Raw genomic sequence first — 21554 nt, 5'->3', positions numbered from 1 at the left:
AATGAACATTTAAAAGAGAATCTAATTCATATTTTTGGTGAGATTCCAATGTAAAGACCTGGCATCCTGCAGATCCAGGGCCACCATGCACAGCCACCTGTCTGCCAACCACAGCCCATTACCATTGCCCACCAGCTATTGCCTACCCTAGGCTCACTCCTATCACCTGGCCCAGCTGAGAATATTAACAATGTTTACTTCTTCCCAAAGGTCCTTCTTCACCAAGTAAGGCCTGGAATTAGTCTGCAAGTCGGCCAGCTGCGCTGGGTGGTTGACAGATCAGCTGAGCCCACTGGGCTCCCATTTACCTGGAAAGCACAACCGCAGTCTCTTGCCCTGAAGCCCCACCATCTCCTGAATGACTGATCCTTTCCCCCATCCACTTCAGTGCCTGTCTGGGGTCGGGTTGAAGGGCTGATTCCTGGCCACTCCCCATGGTTCTCTGTATTCTGACACTGCCTCTATCTGAATGGCCCTAGTTCCTGACCCTTTCTATTAAATCTCTCAAGTAATGACTCTTTATTTTTTTATTTTTAAAATATATTTTATTGATTTTTTACAGAGAGGAAGGGAGAGAGATAGAGAGTTAGAAACATCAATGGGAGAGAAACATCGATCAGCCGCCTCCTGCACATCTCCCACTGGGGATGTGCCTGCAACCCAGGTACATGCCCTTGACCGGAATCGAACCCGGGACCTTTCAGTCCGCAGGCCGATGCTCTATCCACTGAGCCAAACCGGTTTCGGCAAGTAATGACTCTTCATTAGGACAGACTCCCAGGAGTGTAATGTCTCCATCAAAGAAGATAAGCCTTTCTGAGGGTCTTGTAATGTACATGCTCACTATTGGTTTCCTAAGGGTTGAATACTTTTACATTTACTCCGTTACACCACAGCGTAAGTAGCGAGGGGGGCAGTGGATTCCAGTTTGCTTTGAGGCCAAACACTTTCTAAAAGTTTGCTTACGAAATGTATGGCTCTATTTTTTTTGCCAAAAGTTTGTCACCATTCTTTATCTCCGCCCCCAGCCCCTCCTCCCCTCCCTATTGCTTGCAATATCTTGAGTAGCAACCAGGTGGCAGAGTTTACACAGTCCCTGGGAAGATGGATGCTGGTCCGGCAACCTGCCTTTTCCTGTGCAGAGCGGGGATTCTGTCCAGGTTGGGGGGCTGAGTGGAGTGGCTATTGATGAGATCCCTGGGGAGGTGTGGGGGTGACCTTAGTAGAGAGAGCCCTGGCTGGAAGTCAGTTTTTGGGGGATTCTAGAACTGGCCCTGCCCTGCATCACGTTTAGCTTCCATTTACTTCTTGAGGACTTCCTGTATGCTACATATTATCCAACCACAACAGAGGAAGCCTCCATCACCAGGGTTTGTGTCTTAGGCAACCGGTCGGTTTATGGAGGTCTCAGGCAACGCAAAGCCCAAGAAAAAGCTGTGTGCTCATGGGCCACCGGACAATAGTTATTAAAATGGAAGTTCGGCCGAAACCGGTTTGGCTCAGTGGATAGAGCGTCAGCCTGTGGACTGAAGGGTCCCAGGTTCGATTCCGGTGAAGGGCATGTACTTGGGTTGCGGGCACGTCCCCGGTGAGAGATGTGCAGGAGGCAGCTGATCGATGTTTCTCTCTCATCGATGTTTCTAACTCTCTATCTCTCTCCCTTCCTCTCTGTGGAAAATCAATAAAATATATTAAAAAAAATAAAAATAAAAATAAAATGGAAGTTCGGATGGCTGATTTGTAAACCAGGTCATTGTGATGCAGGAAAGTGTGTTGACCAAGGTGGATGAGTTTAGTCTTGTTAAATTTTGCCTCCAGGAGGGATCTGGAGATGTTGGAAGAGAAGAGGTGGAACAGCATGCTCATGGATGAAATAGCTCCTGGTGAATGAGTTTACTTTTTGTCTTTTAGTAACTGAACTGTCCAACTGGGCACTGCCCTGGTGACTGAAGACACACTTCATAATGGTGTCCAGAGTCATTAGGAAAGGTGTTTGAAGAATTTCAGTTGTACCATGAGTGGAAAAAATATTTGGGGGCATTTGATTAAATGACAACATAAACATAAAATGGCTGGACTCTTAATTTTCCCCAAGGTAACTAATTATTTGATGAACATATTTTTAGTGTCCAGAGGAGGAGGGTAAGTTTGACCTGTCTTGGTCGCCCAGAGAAGTCTAACCTGTATTTTCACATTCTTGTATTGAAGATTCAATGGGGGGCCCTCATAAACTCGAATCCAGAAATTCTACTTCTAAGATTTATCTAACAAAACATTAAACAAGTTTACAAAGATATTTGTTAAAAATATTCATAGCAGCATTGAGTGTGGCATTATAACGTGGCTTGGTAATAGCTTCCCCAGCTCAGGTCTTTCTCATGGGTTTTCATTGTCTCCTGGGCATCTGTTCTGTTGGGGCCCTCCAGGACCTCCCATTCAATGTGCACAAAACAGAACTCACCATTAACCTCCCACTTCCCAGTCCATTTCTCCCTCTTAGACATGTGACAGGGACACATGGCCTCATCCATGCTCTTTCAAGTGCCATCATTTTGCTGCTAGGAGGCCCATGAGAAAAAGTAGGGGTAGCTTCCATGATCGTCTTTCAGGTTTCAACTTATATGTCACCTTCTTAAAGAGAATTTTCTAGATAAACCAATTCAAAGTAAGTTCCCCTTGATTACGGTGTAGCTCAGCCCACTCATTTCCTCAGGGCACTTGATATAATTTGTAATGATCTGTCATTCATCTTCCATTTCGGAATACCAGCTCCATGAGGGCAGGGACCGTGTCTATTAACCCACTGAATCGCTAATGCTTATCAAAAGATCTGATATGTAGGAAGCACTTAAACATCAAATGAGTGATGAATCTGAAAATTATTACGAAATTGCTGCCGGCTGTGGTGGCTCAGTGATTGAGCATAGACCTATGAACCAGGAGGTCATGGTTCGATTCCCAGTCAGGGTACATGCTGGTTGCAGGCTAAATCCCCAGTAGGGGCATGTAGGAAGCAGCCAATCAATGAGTCTCTCTCATCATTGATGTTTCTACCTCTCTCTCCTTCTCCCTTCCTCTCTGAAATCATACAAATATATTTAAAAAAGAAATTCATGTTCAGGCTTCACAAGAGTTGTTAGCACCAGGAAAATATGTAAGGTTATCGTGACAACATTCCAAATGAAGGCTTTGTTAGCTAATACTCAAAGCCCAGAAGCCATGCAGAAAAGTTTATGTTACTTCATGAAAATGTAGAAGTTCTATATGGTAACTGACAACATAAGTATTCTTTAAAAAGGAAAATGAGAAAAATTACAAAAAACAGTTACAATCAAGGATTATTATCCATAACATATGAAGAACTGATATGAATCAATAAGAAAAAGACAACTTCATAGAAAAAGAAACACAGAAGGTGCACAAATCATAGAGAACAAAACAAAAATAAACACAAATGGCCAATAAGCATGTTTTTAAAACTACAAATAAGTTAAATATCTATTAATAGGAAAATAGTTAAATAAATAATAGTACATCATGAGCCAGGATTGCGAATGAGATGTATTTTTATTAAGTGATAAAAAGCAAGAACAATATGGATATGGTCCCATCAATAAGAATACGTACATACAAATGTACATATGAAATGTATAGGAAAATGTTTGAAAGAATGCATACCAAACGATTCTGTTTTTAGAAAAAGCAGCAGGATTTGCCAGGGCAGGGAGGGGTGTGCTATGTGAAATGGATTTTTAGTTTTTATTCTACATGCTTTTTCTAGTGTTGGAAATCTCTTATAGTGAGAATACATTCACGTGTTACTATGTCATTCTGAAAGCTATTTTAAAAAACAACAGAACATGTATGGAAGTCTCTTATCAAACTTCTTGGTATATAGCATTAATAGTAGCCAAAATCAAACAGAAAAGATGGGAAAATCTCTCAAAATCATATAGAAACAGATCTAGGGGACACCCTATGTCACCTAGGAATGTTTTTGGATAATATGCAGCTCCACAGAGACCTCTATCGCATCTATCCGTGACCTTCCCACCATACTTTGATTCCTTTCCATGTAGTAGCAATTTACTACATTAAGCAATTTGAACCATTAGTAGCAATTTAATTTTAAGTAAAATTTTATAATCATTCTAGCCTGGGCTCTAACATTAGGAAATTTTTTTCAAGGACAAGTAGACCCCATTCTTGGGTTTGAGGAGAACCTTGGGTACAACGATAAGTGGCCTGGTGGGGTCGGGCGCAATCTTGAAGCGGAGCAGAGTCATGGCAGTGGCCACCTTTAACTCAGTCATGGCGAAGTGCTGCCCGATGCAGTTCCTGCAGACACCGAGAGAAAAGCAGAGATACCCGAACAAACGTGTTTCTCCTGACTCTGCAATACAATGCTAGAATAGCAAGTCTGATGCTCCCAGTAAAGCAACATGTTCATTCTAAATGCCATACAAACTTTTGTACTCTGGGTTTACATGGTCTCCTGCGAGAATGTGAGCCAGGAGGCCCCAATGCAAGGGACTCCCTAACCAAGGTGGCACTTGGCATTGCTCAGAGCTGTTTCTGCTGTGAGGATCTGATGGAAAACATGGTGACTGTCGTTCGTATCACTGTATTTTATAATTGTGATGTGCTAAGACAGTAAGTTACAATTACACAGTGGTGCGTATTTCACACACACAGAAATAAATACACGAGGTGAAGGATGGGGAGGAATCTTTTCACAATGAAGATGTATATGAAGCCGAAACTGGTTTGGCTCAGTGGATAGAGTGTCGGCCTGCGGACTGGAGGGTCCCAGGTTCAATTCCGGTCGGGGGCATGTACCTGGGTTGCGGGCACATCCCATGTAGGAGATGTGCAGGAGGCAGCGAGTCGATGTTTCTCTCTCATCGATGTTTCTAACTCTCTGTCTCTCTCCCTTCCTCTCTGTGGAAAATCAATAAAATATATTAAAAAAAAAAGATGTATATGAAATCATCATGATGTCCACTTTAAAGATCTTAGAATTTTATATGTCAGGCATTCATCAATAAGGCTAAATAAAAAACCCCCACCTTTTTCTATTATTACAAAAAAATAAATGCAGCCATTTGCATGGGGGGTGGACTACATTGAGCCTCTGAGCAACTGCTTGCCTCATGGGATAGCTTTCTGAGGTGTGACTACCTAGGATGTGATAGAGAGGGCGCTGTCCTTTGTGAATCTAACTGGCCCTCTCAGGGGTTCAACTAGGCACCAAGATCTCCTCATGATCAAGTGAGAAGATAGGGCTCCATGGAAGAATTTACAGAGCTGAGGGACTAAAGGAAAAATGCTGTCTCCAAGTAAACATTTTTGTATATTTTCAACAGCTTCAACTTGTCTTTACCTTGGTCCAGCTGAGAATGGTAGGAAGGAGTAGGTGTGTCTCTTAGCATAATTATCCGGAGAGAACCTCAAGGGGTCAAAGACCTGAAATGAGAGGTCACCCCCAACACTATTAACACATTCTTAAGCTACTACTTAGTACTGGTCAACCAAAATATACTGTGAACCACATATATAATTTCAAATGTTCTAGTAGTCACATTTTTAAAGGATTAAATGAATTTTAATCATGGAATTTATTTAACAAAAAATATCATTCCAACATCTACCCAATACACATAGTTATTAAGGAAATAGCTCACATTTTTGGGTACATGTTCAAAATCCAGTGTGAATTTTTTCCAGCACATCAGTTGTGACCAACCACATTTCAAGTGCTCAATAGCCTCATGTGCTAATAGCTACCAGGCTGGACAGTGCAACTCTAGACCTCTGACCATGTCTGACTTCCCAACTGACTAATCTGCTACCCAGACTAAGTAAGGGGAAAGCAGAAATGCTATGGCCAGAGGTATGGTTTTCACTTTGGAGGTAAGAGAGCACCTCCTTAGAAGTCAAGTCAAAATGATTGCGTGATCATTGTTACTGGGATATGCAGTCCAACTTCCCATTACATGTAACCGATCTTTAACCCTAGCAGCTTTTGTAAAAGGAAGCATCAGACATGTGTTTAAAGTTTTCAGAACACGGGATGAAGGAACTCAGGTATGCTACACCTCTTCTTTTTGCCTCTCTAGATCCTTTCTCCTCCCTCCTCTGGGCTCTAAGAAGCTGACCCACATGTTGTTCTGTTGGGTTTGGCCAAGAAAATATATTGATAGGAAGCCTGAGGGGTGGGAGGAGAAAGCATTCAGGTTATTTACTTCCTGGGCCCCTACCTGCCAGGTTGTCTAAGGTGGGCTGCATGCTTGACTGACAGCCGCAGCTCCTGTCTGATGGCCTTTTCCAGAAGCTCTCTCTCTCCAGGTTCGTCACCCTCTCTCCCGTGTCTCACCAGGCCAAGATGTGGTAAGCCCTTTGGCAGTTATTTGCTCCATTTTGCTTTCCTTAAACCCTAACCCACACCTTTATCAAAAGTTCCTTCATAAAACTCTTCTCAAATCGCCCAACTTGAGGGGATACTTGATTTCCTTCCAGAACCCTGATTGTGAATCCAGGAAAAGGGGGCTTTAGTGACCTGTATTACTACTGACCATCGGCACTCGTGCAGATATCTAGGTAAGTGTGTGGCAGAGCCTGCTGAGTAAATGGCCGCAGCAATTAGAGCAGCCCGTGTGATGTTAGGTCAATTTGTTCATTCAAAGCAAAGATAAGGTAGGAATAGAGGGAAAGGACTGTTTTCCTTTAGTGGGAAAGTTTTACATATTTGGTTTTATGTTTATTTTTGTTTGCTGTATCGTTTTCCACTTCCATGCAGAGCTAACAGAAAGTGAATTGCATGGCATTGGCTCTTTGACATATTTATGTGGAAGACAGTCATACCTGGGGGTTTTCCCAGACGGCAGGGTTGTGGTGAAGAGCCCAAATATTGAGAGTCATGGTCATTCCTGAGAAAGGGAAGAGATAACAGAGATTGTAGGAGAAAGAGTAAGCAGTGGGCTACTGCTCTACCACTCTTCAGTAAGACTTTTCTTCTACAAGGACAAGAGCTAGCTTCTGGCAAGGCTCTGGGCACTGTAGCTGATGCCAGGAGTGAACGTCCTGTGGGAAGACGACGCTTGGTGGCACCTGAGTCTTCAAAGCAATGATCTATTTAACACATGACTCTATCTTAAAGAGCAATTGGTATCACATCAAAACATGCTTATGCTTTCTGCTGCCTCTGGAAATCACTTATGCAGTGATCCCTCCTTATTCAGGGGACATGTTCTAAGAACCCAAGTGAAACCCTGAAACTGGAGATGGTACAAAACCCTATGATGACATTTAATTTATAAATTAGGCACAGTAAGATATTAACAATCTACACTAATAAAAGCCAGACATGCAAATTGACCATAACTTTGCTATGCCTTAAGCCATGCCCATCAGCCAATCAGAGAGACTATATGCAAATTAACCCAACCAAGATGGTGGCTGGCAGCCACGGAGCTGGAGCAAGCAGGAGGCTTGGTTGCCCCAGAGATGGAGGAAGCCAAGCTTCCCATCTCCCACGGCAGGCTCTGAGCTCCACTCAAGGCAACAAAATTTAAATTTTAGAATATAAATAAACCCCAGATACCTGCTTTTAGCCAGCTGTGGCCACAGAGCTGGAGCGAGCAGGAGGCTTGGGTTGCCCTTGGCGATGGAGGAAGCCAAGCTTCCTGCCTGCCCACCCTGGCTGGCTCTGAGCTCCACTCAAAGCTACAAAGTTTCAATTATAGAAGGTAAATAAATCCCAGAATTAAAAAGAAAAAAAGAAAAAAAGGAGAGGCTGGGAGCTTCTGTCGCTGGGGGGATTGGACAGCCTGAAAACGGCCCTCAACCACTCACCCGGACTGGCCAGGCACCCCAGGGGGAACCCCCCACCCTAAAGGGGTGTGGCCAGCCTGAAAACAGCCCTCAGTCCCTCACCCAGGCTGGCCAAACCTCCATGGGGTGAGGGTCCCCACTCGGGGGGCTTGACCAGCCTGAAAACAGCCATAAGTCCCTCACCTAGGTTGTCCAGGCACCCCAGTGGGGACCCCCACCCTGGAGGGGGTGTGACCAGCTGCAAACAGCCATCAGCCCCTCACCCAGGCTGGCCAGGCACCCCAGCAGGATCCCCACCCTGAGCTGGGACACCCTTCAGGGCAAATCAGCCGGCCCCACCCATGTACCAGGCCTCTATCCTATATAATAAAAGGTAATATGCATATTGACCCTAACAGCAGAACGACTGGGAATTACAGGTCACTATGACACACACTGACCACCAGGGGGCAGACACTCAATGCAGGAGCTGTCCCCTGGTGGTCAGTGCACTCCCACAGGGGGAGCTCTGCTCAGCCACAAGCTAGGCTGATGGCTGCCAGCACAGCAGTGGTGGCAGGAGCTTCTCCCGCATCCTCAGCAGCACTAAGGACGTCCGACTGCAGTTTAGGTCTGCTCCCTGCTGGTAAGTGGACATACCCCGAGGCCTGCCAGGCTGCCAGAGGGATGTCTGAGTGCCACCTTGGGCCCAATCCCCCAGGGAGCAGGCCTAAGCCAGCAGGTGGACATCCTCCAAGGGGTCCCAGACTGCAAGAGGGCATAGGCCGGGCTGAGGACTGCCCGCCCCCCTCGAGTGCACAAATTTTTGTGCACCGGGCCTCTAGTAACTAATAATAAAATAGAACATTTATAATAATATACTGCAATAAAAGTTATGTGAATGCCATCTCTCTTTCAAAAATCTTATTGTACTGCACTCACACTTCTTGTGATGATGTGAGATGACAAAATGCTAAACCTATTCCTGAATCTGTATAAACATCCCTTAGTGGCAGTAAATGGCTGGGTGTCACTCATTTTAGTGGACCCTTTGCTGAAATCTTTGTAAAGCTCAATGCTCTGGCGCAACACATTGCCATCAAGCAGAACATGATTTCTGTTCATGTCTTCCACCCACAAGTTTAATGCCTTTTCTATCTTAACTAAGTACTTATCACACACTGTGGACATAAGTTTTGCAGTTTGAGGTGTGACAACAAAACTAGCACAAATTTCTTTTTCCTTCTTCATAATTTCACAAATAGAAAATTCATTTTTATAGAAGGATCATAGCAAACTCAGCTTACAAGAACTTTCACCTTTTCTCCTTAAAAAAGCACTTATAGCTGCTCCTTGGAATATCTGAATTGCTGGCATCACTGCTCTTGTGCTTTGGGGCCATTATTAAGCAAAATAAGGGTTTCAGACCCCAGGTGACTGCGGGTACCTGAACCAGGGGAAATGAAAGCATGGATAAGCAGGGACTACTGTATATCTATTATGGACTATAAAGCACCAATTGGGGACAGTTTGAGGACATAAGAACAGAGCTGTAATTCCATCATGCAAATCCAATGTGAAGTTTCTGTTGGTGCTGTTCCTATATGGAGGATGGAGAATTTTGACAAATACCCATGTAGTTTGGGAATTCTAAAAAAAGCCACACAGGAGAGAAAATTTAGGACTATGTGGTTACCAGAATTGATTCTTAATCTGTCAACAATGTCACAATAACTGATAGGTTGTTGGCTTATTTCCAAGGGCAAGAATAAATAGAACAATGAAGCAGATACTTGAAGGATGTCTCATGTGAGCTCTCTGCCTCCCACCCACCCTGCTCAGAAACCTGTGTTGTTCTGAAGAGCCCTGGGCTCTGGGCACGGGACCGTTGCATGAGCTCCAGCTCTTCTGGCTGCACACGGGGGTCCCCCAGCGGGTTTTTGGTGACACCAAAAGTATTTGAAAGGGCTTTTATTGATTTTTTTTTCTTCAGGCCGACACTCTATCTACTGAGCCAAACCCGTTAGGGCTTGAAAGGGCTTTTAAACTCCAAAGCACTATAGGATTGTTTGCTAAGACCATGTTCCAAGGGAAAAATGAGATAAAATGTTTGAAGGCTCTATGTAAAATATTAAGTGCTGATCACTTACTTATTAGGGTGATACTGTGATGACACAGAAGCTGAAAGCTTTCCTTGGGCCTTCTAGATAAAGATAATGGTGTGTTCATTTCCCATGAAGTCTCGCCTGGGTCTCAAACTCAGCCAAACAAGGATTATCTCTAAAACAATGTTCCACAATGGAAGAAAGCCTGGGTTTGGATTCTGATGACACAGGTTCTGGGCATAGTTTTGCTGCAAACGGTTATGTGCCTTTGGGAAAGTTGCTGAAACCCACATCTGATCAAGACAATGCCTCCTGTGCCCCACCTTAAGCCCAGTGTCTTTAGGATTGTCTTTTGACTTCTCCAAGAGTTGAGAAACCTACTGGTCTTTTACTGTGGTCCCTAGGATCCCACAATCTGTAGCTGCTTAAGAAAAGAATGCAAAGACCTGCAGGCAAGGAGCGTCCATCTGGGAAGGTAATAGGCTGGCTGAGTTGTCTGGACAAGCTTACGACTGTAGGGCACAATCGGAGAGTCTCCTTGATACACATTGTAGTGTATGTCATCTTGCCCAGATGGTCCCTGTGAATACAAGGGAAGAAGGGAAAGGAACTCAGACTCCACATCCAGTTTGTAAATATTGATTTCTCTTCCTACTTGATGTTTGTTCCTGGTAAATATCATCCTCATGTTAAAGTTATTTTTCCAATTCTTTATGCAACAGAATTTTAAAGTGGAACTCCTTCCCAGCGGATGAAGAACCAAACAGATGCCAAATATCCTCATTACAAAGTGAGGTGCTAAAGTCCTGGAAAAGGATTTGCTAAGTAGATTTCTGAAAACCAGTTTTACAAACCTTAGCTCATTATACAAATCCAGAATGTATAAGGAGCGGCTAAGGATTGAAGAGAAGAGGCTTGAGAGTTTTGATAGAAAAAAAAATGCTTTCAAGAGAAGTGTTGGAATGCTGGAGTGCCATGGAGAAGTTAAGTCAAAGGGGCTTCAAGAGGATCAGTTAGGTGATCTGATGTGTGCTCCCTGGAGTTTGGGGAGCACAGGATGGATAGAAAAAGCCATGACTCTAAACAGACAGAGGCAATGGAGAGCTACAGGAACAAAGCAAGAATGCTTCCATGTGTCCTGTGGGCCAATGAACTGGTCAGAGGGAGAGCTCTGGGACCAGCTTGAGGGGAACTCTAAGGACAAGAATTCCCTTGCTCCACCCTTGCAAAGTCCCTGTGAGGGAATCTCCAAGAAATCCACAGGGGCAACTACTGAGAACAAAAGGAAGTATTTGAATATCTACCAAGCTCAGAGGGCAAGATCACAACAGTACCAGCCGCTTTTTCCTTATGCTCTCGCCCTTCTGGGCCCATTTCTAGAAGGGTCAGAAACAGCAGGGGAGGGGAAGAGCTGGTGAATAAGAGGAAGCCAACCATAAGCCCCTTACCCATCACTGGCTTCCAGACCAAAAGAAGTATTAAGCTGGGTAGAGAGAGGGTGATGCTCCTAGTGAACAGGAAATTTAAGTTTTTAATATTCCACTGGGCCAGACAGCTTAATTATTGGAATGAGAATGCTCTTTTGATTTAAATCAATCAGAATATGTGAGGTTCACTCCTGATTTCACACCGAAAGAACCTGCCCCACATAGCAAGTTTCAAGAGTTGGCAGGAGAAGAACAAAGTTTTTGTTGTTGTTATTTTGTTTATTAAATATATTTTTATTGATTTCAGAGAAGGAGAGAGGGAGAGAGAGAGAGAAACATCACTTGAGAAGGAATCATTGATTGGCTGCCTCATGCACGCCCCCCACCAGGAATGAACCCTGCAACCTAGCATGTGCCCTGACCAGGAATTGAACTGTGACCTCCTGGTTCATAAGTTGACGCTCAACCACTGAGCCACGCTGGTCAGGCAAGAACAAAGTTTTTCATTTGCACCCTCGCTAGTCAGGTTGGTTTAATAAAATAATTGCATATAGTATTTAGTCTATTTGCTCTATTGTATTTCTATTTGCTTTTCTGATTACTTATTTTGAATGCAGGCTTTGATCATTCTGTAATGTGAAATCTTAATTTTGAACACTTTCTTCCTTGAGCCCAGAATAAAAAGATTCATGTGCTCAGTCTGGAACTTGGCATATTTAAGAAAACAATGCTGTCCATCATAGCCCTGGTGTATAAAGAAGAGAGGAATTTTAACCCAAAGCAGAAATGGGCTAAGAAGCCAGATAAAAACATTGAACAAATTTTCAGCTTTCCAGAAACTTCTTTTTGTAGTATGACTTTATCTGTCTAAAGGAATTATCAATTCTCAGAATGCTATGTACAAATTTCATTAAGTATAACTATAAGGCCATATTTATACTAACAAAAGGTTAATATGCTAATTAGGCCCGGAGACCTTCTGGGAGAATTTCGGACGTCCTTTGTGACAAAGCCATGGTGGTGGGGTTGAGGCAGAGGTGGTTAGGGGCGATCAGGCCAGGAGGGGAGAGCAGTTGGGGGTGATCAGGCTGGCAGGGGGGGCAGTTGGTGGTGAGCAGTCCAGCAGGCAAAGTGGTTAGGGATGATCAGGCAGGCAGGCAGGTGAGCGGTTGGGAACCAGTGGTCCCGGATTGAGAGAGGGATGTCCGACTGCTGGTTTAGGCCTGATCCCTGTAAAATTGGGCCTAAACCTGCAGGCGGACATCCCCCGAGGAGTCCCAGATTGGAGAGGGTGCAGGCTGGGCTAAGGGATACCCCCCTCCCCATGCATGAATTTCATGCACCGGGCCACTAGTTATAGAATAAAAATACCTTTATTCACTATAATATAATTGCCATTACTCTCATTAAAACAAATGATAGTAAAAAGATCCTCTGTACTTTTTTTTCTCACCTGGGAAATATTTTTTGTTGCTTTTACATTTTACATAAACCCAATGAGAACAAGAAAGATCACTAGTTGAGTTGTATATATATCTACCATAATCAAGGTTAAAATATCTAATTACTGTTGGGAGATGGTATACAGTGTTTTCAATTTCAATGAATGAATGAAAATGACTAATCAACACTGCATTTTGTGCTATATTGATCAGACCTTTAATTTATAGTAGGAAATGACTTTTTTTTAAAATAAAAAGTGAGATCTCTACTATACCCATATACATTCAAATTTTCATTTACAAATGTTCTAGTTGAGGTGACCTTTGTATTTGAAATATGAGGATTTCCCTCTAACCATGGGGCCACATTACCCTTAGCATTTCTATTTTTTGGCCCCTCTGACCAGCAAAACAATGCTATGTGAAATACCTAGCTAGAATGAAGAGAGTGTTCTTTGCAAACAGCATGTTTAAGGGGAAAATTCATAACCTGGGCTTCATTAACAGCAAGATATGCTTGAGGTCTAGCAAAATGAAGTTTCCCACCTGACTACCTCCTGCCCATCCTATAAGAGGTACGTTAAGCGTCAGATCTTCTAGGAAGTATTCTTGCGACCCCCATGCCAGCTGAGGCACCTGTCTTCTAAGTGGTTGCTAGCACATATCTCTCATCCTTATCATGCCATTCTGCCATTATCTGTATGGGGGGTGAGCTCAATGAGAGTAGGACCCACACCAAATCTTGCATGTAGTTTTAGTGCCTCAGTATTTAAAATGTCCTCAGTCCATATTTGCTAAACTCAACTTCAGTGTGCATCATTTAGTACTATGTTCAAAGTCCAAAGCCAACCCTGAAGAGTGAAGAGGAGACAGGAGAGACTTAAATGACACAGACGCTCATTCAGGTCTCTCAGAAGAGGAGCCCCACTTGAGCCCCACCACTCAAGCTCTAAATGCAAGTTTCCAGATCAACTCCCCATTTGCAATGCACCAGAAATTGGGTGAAAGAAACAAATAAGATATTTCACACACTACTGCTTAGAAAAACAATGAAACATGTAACTTATGGATACATGAACCTCTTTGGCAAAAGGGAAAAGGATAGCTTTGGGCCCTCTAGAGAAAGAGAAGAATGGGAGCCTCCCTCTTCTGTTTCTACATACACATCTTTTGAAGCACTAGTCACCAAGGTTCCAGAAGGAGAAAGAAGAAAGCAAAATCCCAGGAGGAAAACAGGATGAATTGTTTAGGGATGCAGAATCTTACCAGGTAATGGAAGACCCATCCCCCAGGATGCCCATGATCTCCTCCCGGCATCTCTCCTGATGCTCAGGGTTCTGAGCCAGGTGGTAGAGGATCCAGGCAAGGCTCCCTCCTACGGTGTCTTGCCCTGCCACCATGAACGTGTTCACCTCAGCATACAGGTCAGCATCTGAGAAGCTGTTGCCTTGTTCATCCTAGTAAGTACAATAGAGGTATGCAATTTCAGTATATAGATGTTAGGAGCTCCAATCAAAATAATGGATTTATGAAAAAAATTATCATTTCCAATACAAGTTTCAATTTTATTTTCTTTTTAAAATTTCTTTATTGATTAAGTTGTTACATATGTGTCCTTATCCCCACATTACCCTTCATCCCCCCCACACATGCCCTCACCCCCCTGTTGTCTGTGTCCATTGGTTAGGCCTATATACTTGCATATAAGTCCTTTGATTGATCTCTCCCCCTTACCCCTTCCCTCCCCTACCTTCCCTCTGAGGTTTGACAGTCTGATCGATGCTTCAATTTTAACTCAGTTCAACAAATATATTCTTCAAGTCACACTTTGCCTAGAGCATAAAGGAGGACCAAAGCTGGAAAAGGACAGTAGGCCTTGCAAATAGTTCCTCCAATCATCCTGTCAGACTTATCCAGCACCTCATCATCAACATTTTATCAGCTTATCTGTGACCCATTTCCTTGTTTTCCTGAACTATCAAGTATCTTTATGATAGTAACCAAATCTTATCAAATCAGTAAAAAATGTAGTCCAGCCTGACTTTCTCTAATGACAAAGCTGAAGATCTTCAATTCTATTTTTACCTCAGATTGTATGGAGCCAGCCCATCAATTAAAAAATATTGTTAAATTTAGTTGATCAATTTTGCATTCGTCTCCTCTGCTCCCACTCATCCACCTACCCACACAGTTAATTAGATATATGAGCAGGCTCAGAAATTTGAAAGATTTACCTGGGCAGAAAGTAAAATATCCAGAAAATCCCGAAACTTCCTATTGCCAGTTTTACCATGCTCCTTCTTGTCCTTGAGCGCTTTCCTTCTCTCCTGGATTATCTGGTCTGTGGTATAATAATTCCCCATTATCAAAGTGAGAATGAAGTAAATAAAAGAAAATAAATTTTAGAGCAAGCCATGGCCCATAAATAACTTCAAATCTTGCCCAATTTCCTGAGATACGAGTGGGTATATCTATTAAACAGATTTAATTTTGCAGATATTTATTTTCCTATCAAATGACAATTTAAAAAATATATATTTTATTGATTTTTTTACAGAGAGGAAGGGAGAGGAATAGAGAGTTAGAAACATCAATGAGAGAGAAACATTGATCAGCTGCCTCCTGCAAACCCCCTACTAGGGATGTGTCCACAACCAAGGTATATGGCCTTGACCTGAATCGAACCTGGGACCCTTCGGTCCACAGGCCAACGCTCTATCCACTGAGCCAAACCAGTTAGGGCTCAAATGACAATTTTTGATTAAAGCTCCAAAGACTGAGGCTTTGAGTCAAGATGGCAGAATAAGTAAATGTTGTGCCTGCCTGCTTCTATTATTACCTCAAAATAGCAATCTTATCTAATAAAAGACAAAAGGGTAATTGACCGTACCTTCACTACACTTCCCTTTGACTAATCAGCACCATATGCAAATTAACCGCCATCAAAGACGCCATCCGGCTCTGTGTGCGGCCCTGGGCAGCCGGGCTTAGGCGGTGCGATGGCGTCACCTAAGCCCCGCACCAGCTGGGACCCCCGTGTGCCGCCTAAGACCCATGAGCCTAAGCCCTGCCCCCAGCTGGGACTCCCTTGTGCCGCCTAAGCCCCGTTGCCAGCTGGGACCCCATGGCGATCTCAGACTAGGCAAGTGCGGAGGGTGGCTCGCCCCCAGGTGGGCCTGCTCCTGGGATCACCATGGCAATCTCAGACGAGGCAAGTGTGGAGGCCAGGCAGCCCCCAGGTGGGCCTGCAGTCTCTGTAGTGATCCAGTGATCCATGAGCAGGAAAGCACAGCCTGCAGGCAGCACCCCACCATGGCAACAGCTCAAGGGAGAGAAAAACATGCAGTGGAGGCCAGGAGCCTGAGAGATCAACACAGAGGGGCGCCTGCTCCAAGCTCCACAGTGTGGCTGGGGGCAGGCCCCCAGCAGACACACACACACACAGTGCCTGCTCTGAGCCTCCAATGCAGCTGGGGGCAGGCCCCAAGCAGAAACACACACACACACACACGCACACACACACACAGGACACCTGCTCCAAGCCTCTGCTGTCAGACTGTGGCCGTCAGTAGTACATCCACTGAGGGCTCCCAGACTGAGGGGCAGGCTGGGCTGAGGGAACCCCACCCCCCCATGCACAAATTTCATGCACTGGGCCTCTAGTTAGTTATAGAAAAACCACCTTTGAGAACCACCTGAACACTAGCTGACTAGAACTCCTATAATCAAGCATATAAAGAAGAAGCCATGTTGAGACTGCTGAGAGGGGTGGAGATGCAAAACGAGCTTGTCCCACATCCACATGTTGTAGTTAACAATTGGGAGGGACATGAATGGGCCAACAGCACCAAATACTCAACTACAACAGAAGGGCTCACATCACCCATACAAGAGACATTCTTGGAGCACCTAGCACAGGTGATAAGGAGAGTGCAACACTGAGCCCCACAGACACCTACTACAAAAGATCACAATTACAAGATAGGGAGACCTAGCAGATCTACCTAATACATAGAGACAAACACATACAGGCAGACAAAATGGGGAAACAAACAAATGTACCCCAAATGAAAGAACAAAAGAAACCCCCAGAAAAACAACTAAGTGAAATGGAGACAATTACGTTCAAAACAAAGGTTATAAGGATTCTCAAGGAATTTAGGAAGAACAATGGAGGATCTTAGTGAGAACTTAAAGAGATAGTAAGCATTAAAAAGGACAGTGAAACCATAAAAAATAACTAGTCAGAAATGAAGAATACTATATCTTAAATGAAGAATATACTAGAAGGAATCAACAGCAGGTTAGATGAAGCAGAGGATAATAGTGTCAACAATAAAAATGAAGTAAAAAAGAAAAACAACTCAGAGATTCAGAGGACAAGATAATATCTAAGTAGAGCAACAAAGTGTGGCCAGTAGATGAGTGAATAAAAAAGCTGTGGTACATTTACACAATGGAATACCAGTAGGCCATAAAATAAAAATTAAAAAAAAGGAAATCTTACCCTTTGAATCAGCATGGATGGACCTGGAGAACATTATGCTAAGTGAAATATGCCAGTCAGAGAAAAATAAATACCATATGATTTCAGTCATATGTGGAATCTAATGAACAAAAAAACTAACAAACAAAAAAGAGAAAGACTTATAGAGAACAGGCTGACAGCTGTTGGGGGTGAGGGAGGATTGAGTGAGGAAAGTGGGGAAGAGATAGAGAGAGATAGAGAGAGAAAAAGAGAGAGAGAGAGAGAGAGAGAGAGAGAGAGAGAGAGAGAGAGAGAGAAATTCCTTCATAGACACAGACAACAGTGTGGTGATTGCTGGGGATAGGATTGCTGGGGGTAGGGAAGGTGGGTGGAAGTGGAGGAGGGAATAGGGGGGGATAAATGGTGGTGGAAAAAAACATCTTCAAGAGAGTAGATAGATGATAGATAGATACATAGATAGATAGATAGATAGATAGATAGATAGATAGATAGATAGATAGCTCTATCTTTAAAAAATAAAATTATAAAACAAAAAAGAATTATAAAAATGAGGAAACTCCAAGGTAACTCATAGGGGTACCAGGAGGAGAAGAGAGAGAGCAAAGAATCAAGAACTTATTTGAAGAAATAATAGGTAAAAACTCCCCTAACTTGGTAAAGGAAAAAGACCACCTGTCCAGGAAGCACAAGGGGTGCCAATTAAGATGAACTCAAAGAGGTACACACCAATACACATTACAATTAAAATGACAAAGGCTAGAGACAAAGAGAATCTTAAGAGCGGCAAGAGAAAGATAGTTCCATACAAAGGAGCTCCCATAGACTGTCAGCTGATATTTCAACAGAAACACTTCAGGCCATAAGGAATTGGCATGAAATATTCAAAGTAATGAAAAGCAAATACCTAAAACCAACACTACTCTATTCAGTAAGGCTATACAATTAAAGGTGAAATAAAGAGCTTCTCAGAGAAAAAAAAAAGCTAAAGGAGTTCATTGCCACCAAATCAGTATTATAAGAAATATTAAAGGGTCTTCTTTAAGAAGAAGAAAAAAGAGGAACATAGTTATAAAGACTAACAGGGCAATAAATATGTACCTATCAATCGCTACTTTAAATGTAAATGGATTGAATGCTCCAATCGAAAGACATAGGGTAGTTGAATGGATAAGCAACAAGATCCATATATATGCTGCCTACAAAAGATGCACTTCAGATTGAAAGATATATACAGTCTGAAAGTAAAGGATGGAAAAAGATATTTCATGCAAATGAAAACAACTAAAAAAGCTGAGTTAGCAATACGTATATCAAACAAAATAGATTTCTTTTTTAAAATACTCACCAGAGGATATGCTTAGAAACAGGAAGGAAGATAGATAGATAGATAGATAAATAGATAGATAGATAGATAGATAGATAGATAGATAAATAGATAAACATTGATGTGAGAGAGAAACATTGATCGGTTGACTTCCATACATGTCCTAACCAGGGATTGAACCCACAGCCCAGGTGTGTGCCCAGACTTGGAATCAAACCAGAAACCTTTTGGTGCATAAGACAACACTCAACCAGCTGAGCCACTCCAGCTGGGCCAGACAAAATAGACTTTAAAACAAAGGCTATACTAAGAGATAAAGAAGGACATTTCATAATAATAAAGGATCAAACAAGAGTATATAACCCTTGTAAACATTTATGCACCCAATGCAGGATCAACTAGATAGAAAGGTAATAATGACAGATATAAAGGGACAGACCAGTTATAGTAGGAGACTTTAACACCCCATTGAAATCAATTGATAGATCACCCAAACAGAAAAACAGTGGCTGTAAATGGTACATTATACCAGATGGATTTAACTTAATATTTTCAGAACATTTTATACCAAAGCAGCAGAATGTACATGGAATATTTTCTAGGATAGACCACATGTTAGGCTACAAAACAAGTCCCAATGCATTTAAGAAGGTTGAAATCATATTGAACATTTTCTCTATGCAACTAGATCACAGTGGTATGCAACTAGAAATCAATTATAAGAAGAAAACTAAAAAACACACAAACACATGGAGGCTAAATAACATGCTACTAAACAATGAACAGGTTAATAATGAGATCAAGGAAGAACTCAAAAGATACCTGAGACAAATGATAACGAAAACATTATGACCCCAAATCTATGGGACACAGCCAATGCAGTTCTAAGAAGGAAATTCATAGCAATATAGACTTTCCTCAAGAAACAAGAAAAATCTCAAATAAACAATCTATCAAAGGAACTAGGAAAAGAACAACAAACCCCAAAGTAAGTAGAAGGAAAAAATTATAAAGGGCAGATTGGGAATAATGAAATAGAGTCCAAGAAACAATATAAAAGATAAATGAAACCAAGAGCTGACTCCTTGAAAAAACAAACAAAATTTATAAATATATAAGCAGTCTTACCAATAAAAAGGAGAGAGAACCCAAATAAATAAAATCAGAAATGAAAGATGACAATTGACACCGTAAAAATATAAAAGGTTATAAGAAAATACTATGAACAATTATATGCCAACAAATTGGACAACCTGGAAGAAATGGATAACTTCCCAGAAACACAATCTTCCAAGACTGAAGCAAAAAGAAACTCTTACCAGACTGATTACAACTAATGAAATCAAAGCAGTAATCAAAAATCTCCCAACCAACATAAATACTGGACCAAATGGTTTCATGGGTGAATTTTACCAAATATTCAAAGAAGAACTAACACCTATCCTTCTCAAAGTATTTCAAAAAATTGAAGAGGAGGAGGGAAGACTCCCAAGCTCCTTTTATAAAGCCAACATTACCCTGATTCCAAAACCAGACAAATACTTTACAAAAGAGGAAATTATAGACCAATATCCCTCATGACCATAAATATAAAAATTAACAAAATATTAGCAAACCGAAATCAGCAGTACATTAAATAGATCATACACCATGATCAAGTGGGATTTATTCCTGGGATGCAAGGTCAATTCAGTATCCACAAATCAATTGATTGGTTGTAATGTGATAAACTACATAAACAAAATGAAGGATAAAAATCATATGATCATATTAATAGATGCAGAAGAAGCATTTGATAAAATCCAACATCCATTTATAATAATTCTCAGCAAAGTGGGAATAGAGGAAACATATATTAGCATAATAAAGGCTATATATGACAAACCCACAGCCAATATCATACTCAACAGTGAAAAGCTAAAAGTGTTTCCTTAAAATAAAGAACAAGACAAGTATGTCCACTTTCATCACTTCTATTCAACATAGTATTGGAAGGCCTAGCTACAGCAATCAGATAAGAAAAAGAAATAAAAGGCATCCAAATTGGAGAGGAAAAAATAAAACTGTCATTATTTGCAGATGACATGATACCATACATAAAAAAATCCAAAAGAGTCCACAAAAATAATATTAGAACTGATAAATTAATTCAGTAAAGCAATAAGACAAAAATTAATGTACAAAAATTGGTTGCATTTTTATATGTCAACAATGAACTATCAGAGAATTGAAGCAAACAATCCCATTTAAAACTGCATTAGAAAAAAATAAATAAAATACCTAGGGATAAGTTTAACCAAGGAGGTAAAATACCTGTAATCAGAAAATTAAAAATGTTGAAAAAAGAAATTAAGAATATACAAATAAATGCAAGTATACATTGTTCTCATGGAAGAATTAGCATTGTTAAAGTGTACATACTACCCAAAGCAATCTGTAGATTCAATGCAATCCCTATTAAAATACCAGTAGCATTTTTTTTTTTGCAAAACCAGAATAAATAATCCAAAAATTTATATTGAATCACAAAAGACCCCAAATAGTCACAGCAATTTTGCAAAAGGACAAAATTGGAGGTATCACATTACCTAATATCAAGTTATACTACCAGGTTATACTTATCTTACTGCCTCGGAGAAAACATAGGCAGTAAACTCTCTGACATTGTTCTTAGTAATATTTTTTTCTGATTATTCTCGTTAGGCAAAAGAAACAAAAGAGACCCCAACTGGCATAGCTCAGCATTGACCTATGAACCAAGAAGTCACAGTTCGACTCCCAGTTGGGGCACATGCCCAGGTTTTGGGCTCAGTCCCTAGTGTGAGGTGTGCAGGAGGCAGCTGATCAATGATTCTCTCTCATCATTGATGCATCTCTCTCTCTCTCTCCCCTCTCCCTTTCTCGTTATTTAATCCACTCATCTGCTGATGGACACTTAGGCTGTTTACAAATCTT

At 41.8% G+C, this 21554-nt stretch overlaps 1 protein-coding gene across 1 annotated transcript in view; it reads right to left on the bottom strand.

Annotated features, from left to right (window-relative positions):
* Nucleotides 1-3548: 3548 nt before the first annotated feature.
* The window catches only part of LOC118675010 (cytochrome P450 4X1), a 47529-nt gene continuing 29523 nt past the window's right edge, over nt 3549-21554 (bottom strand). The window contains exons 7-12 of the mRNA XM_036347131.1: nt 15021-15127; nt 14053-14243; nt 10364-10497; nt 6865-6929; nt 5384-5466; nt 3549-4338 (exon numbers count right to left, since the gene is read on the bottom strand). Of these exons, the coding sequence (XP_036203024.1) occupies nt 4170-4338; nt 5384-5466; nt 6865-6929; nt 10364-10497; nt 14053-14243; nt 15021-15127 (749 nt within the window). The 3' untranslated portion in view covers nt 3549-4169. The remainder of the gene's footprint in view (nt 4339-5383; nt 5467-6864; nt 6930-10363; nt 10498-14052; nt 14244-15020; nt 15128-21554) is intronic.

Source organism: Myotis myotis, unplaced genomic scaffold (genome assembly GCF_014108235.1).
Source record: "Myotis myotis isolate mMyoMyo1 unplaced genomic scaffold, mMyoMyo1.p scaffold_m19_p_2, whole genome shotgun sequence".
NCBI classification, from domain to species: domain Eukaryota; kingdom Metazoa; phylum Chordata; class Mammalia; order Chiroptera; family Vespertilionidae; genus Myotis; species Myotis myotis.
Note: the sequence above shows the minus strand (reverse complement) of the source record. Positions and strands in the feature narration are given on the sequence as shown.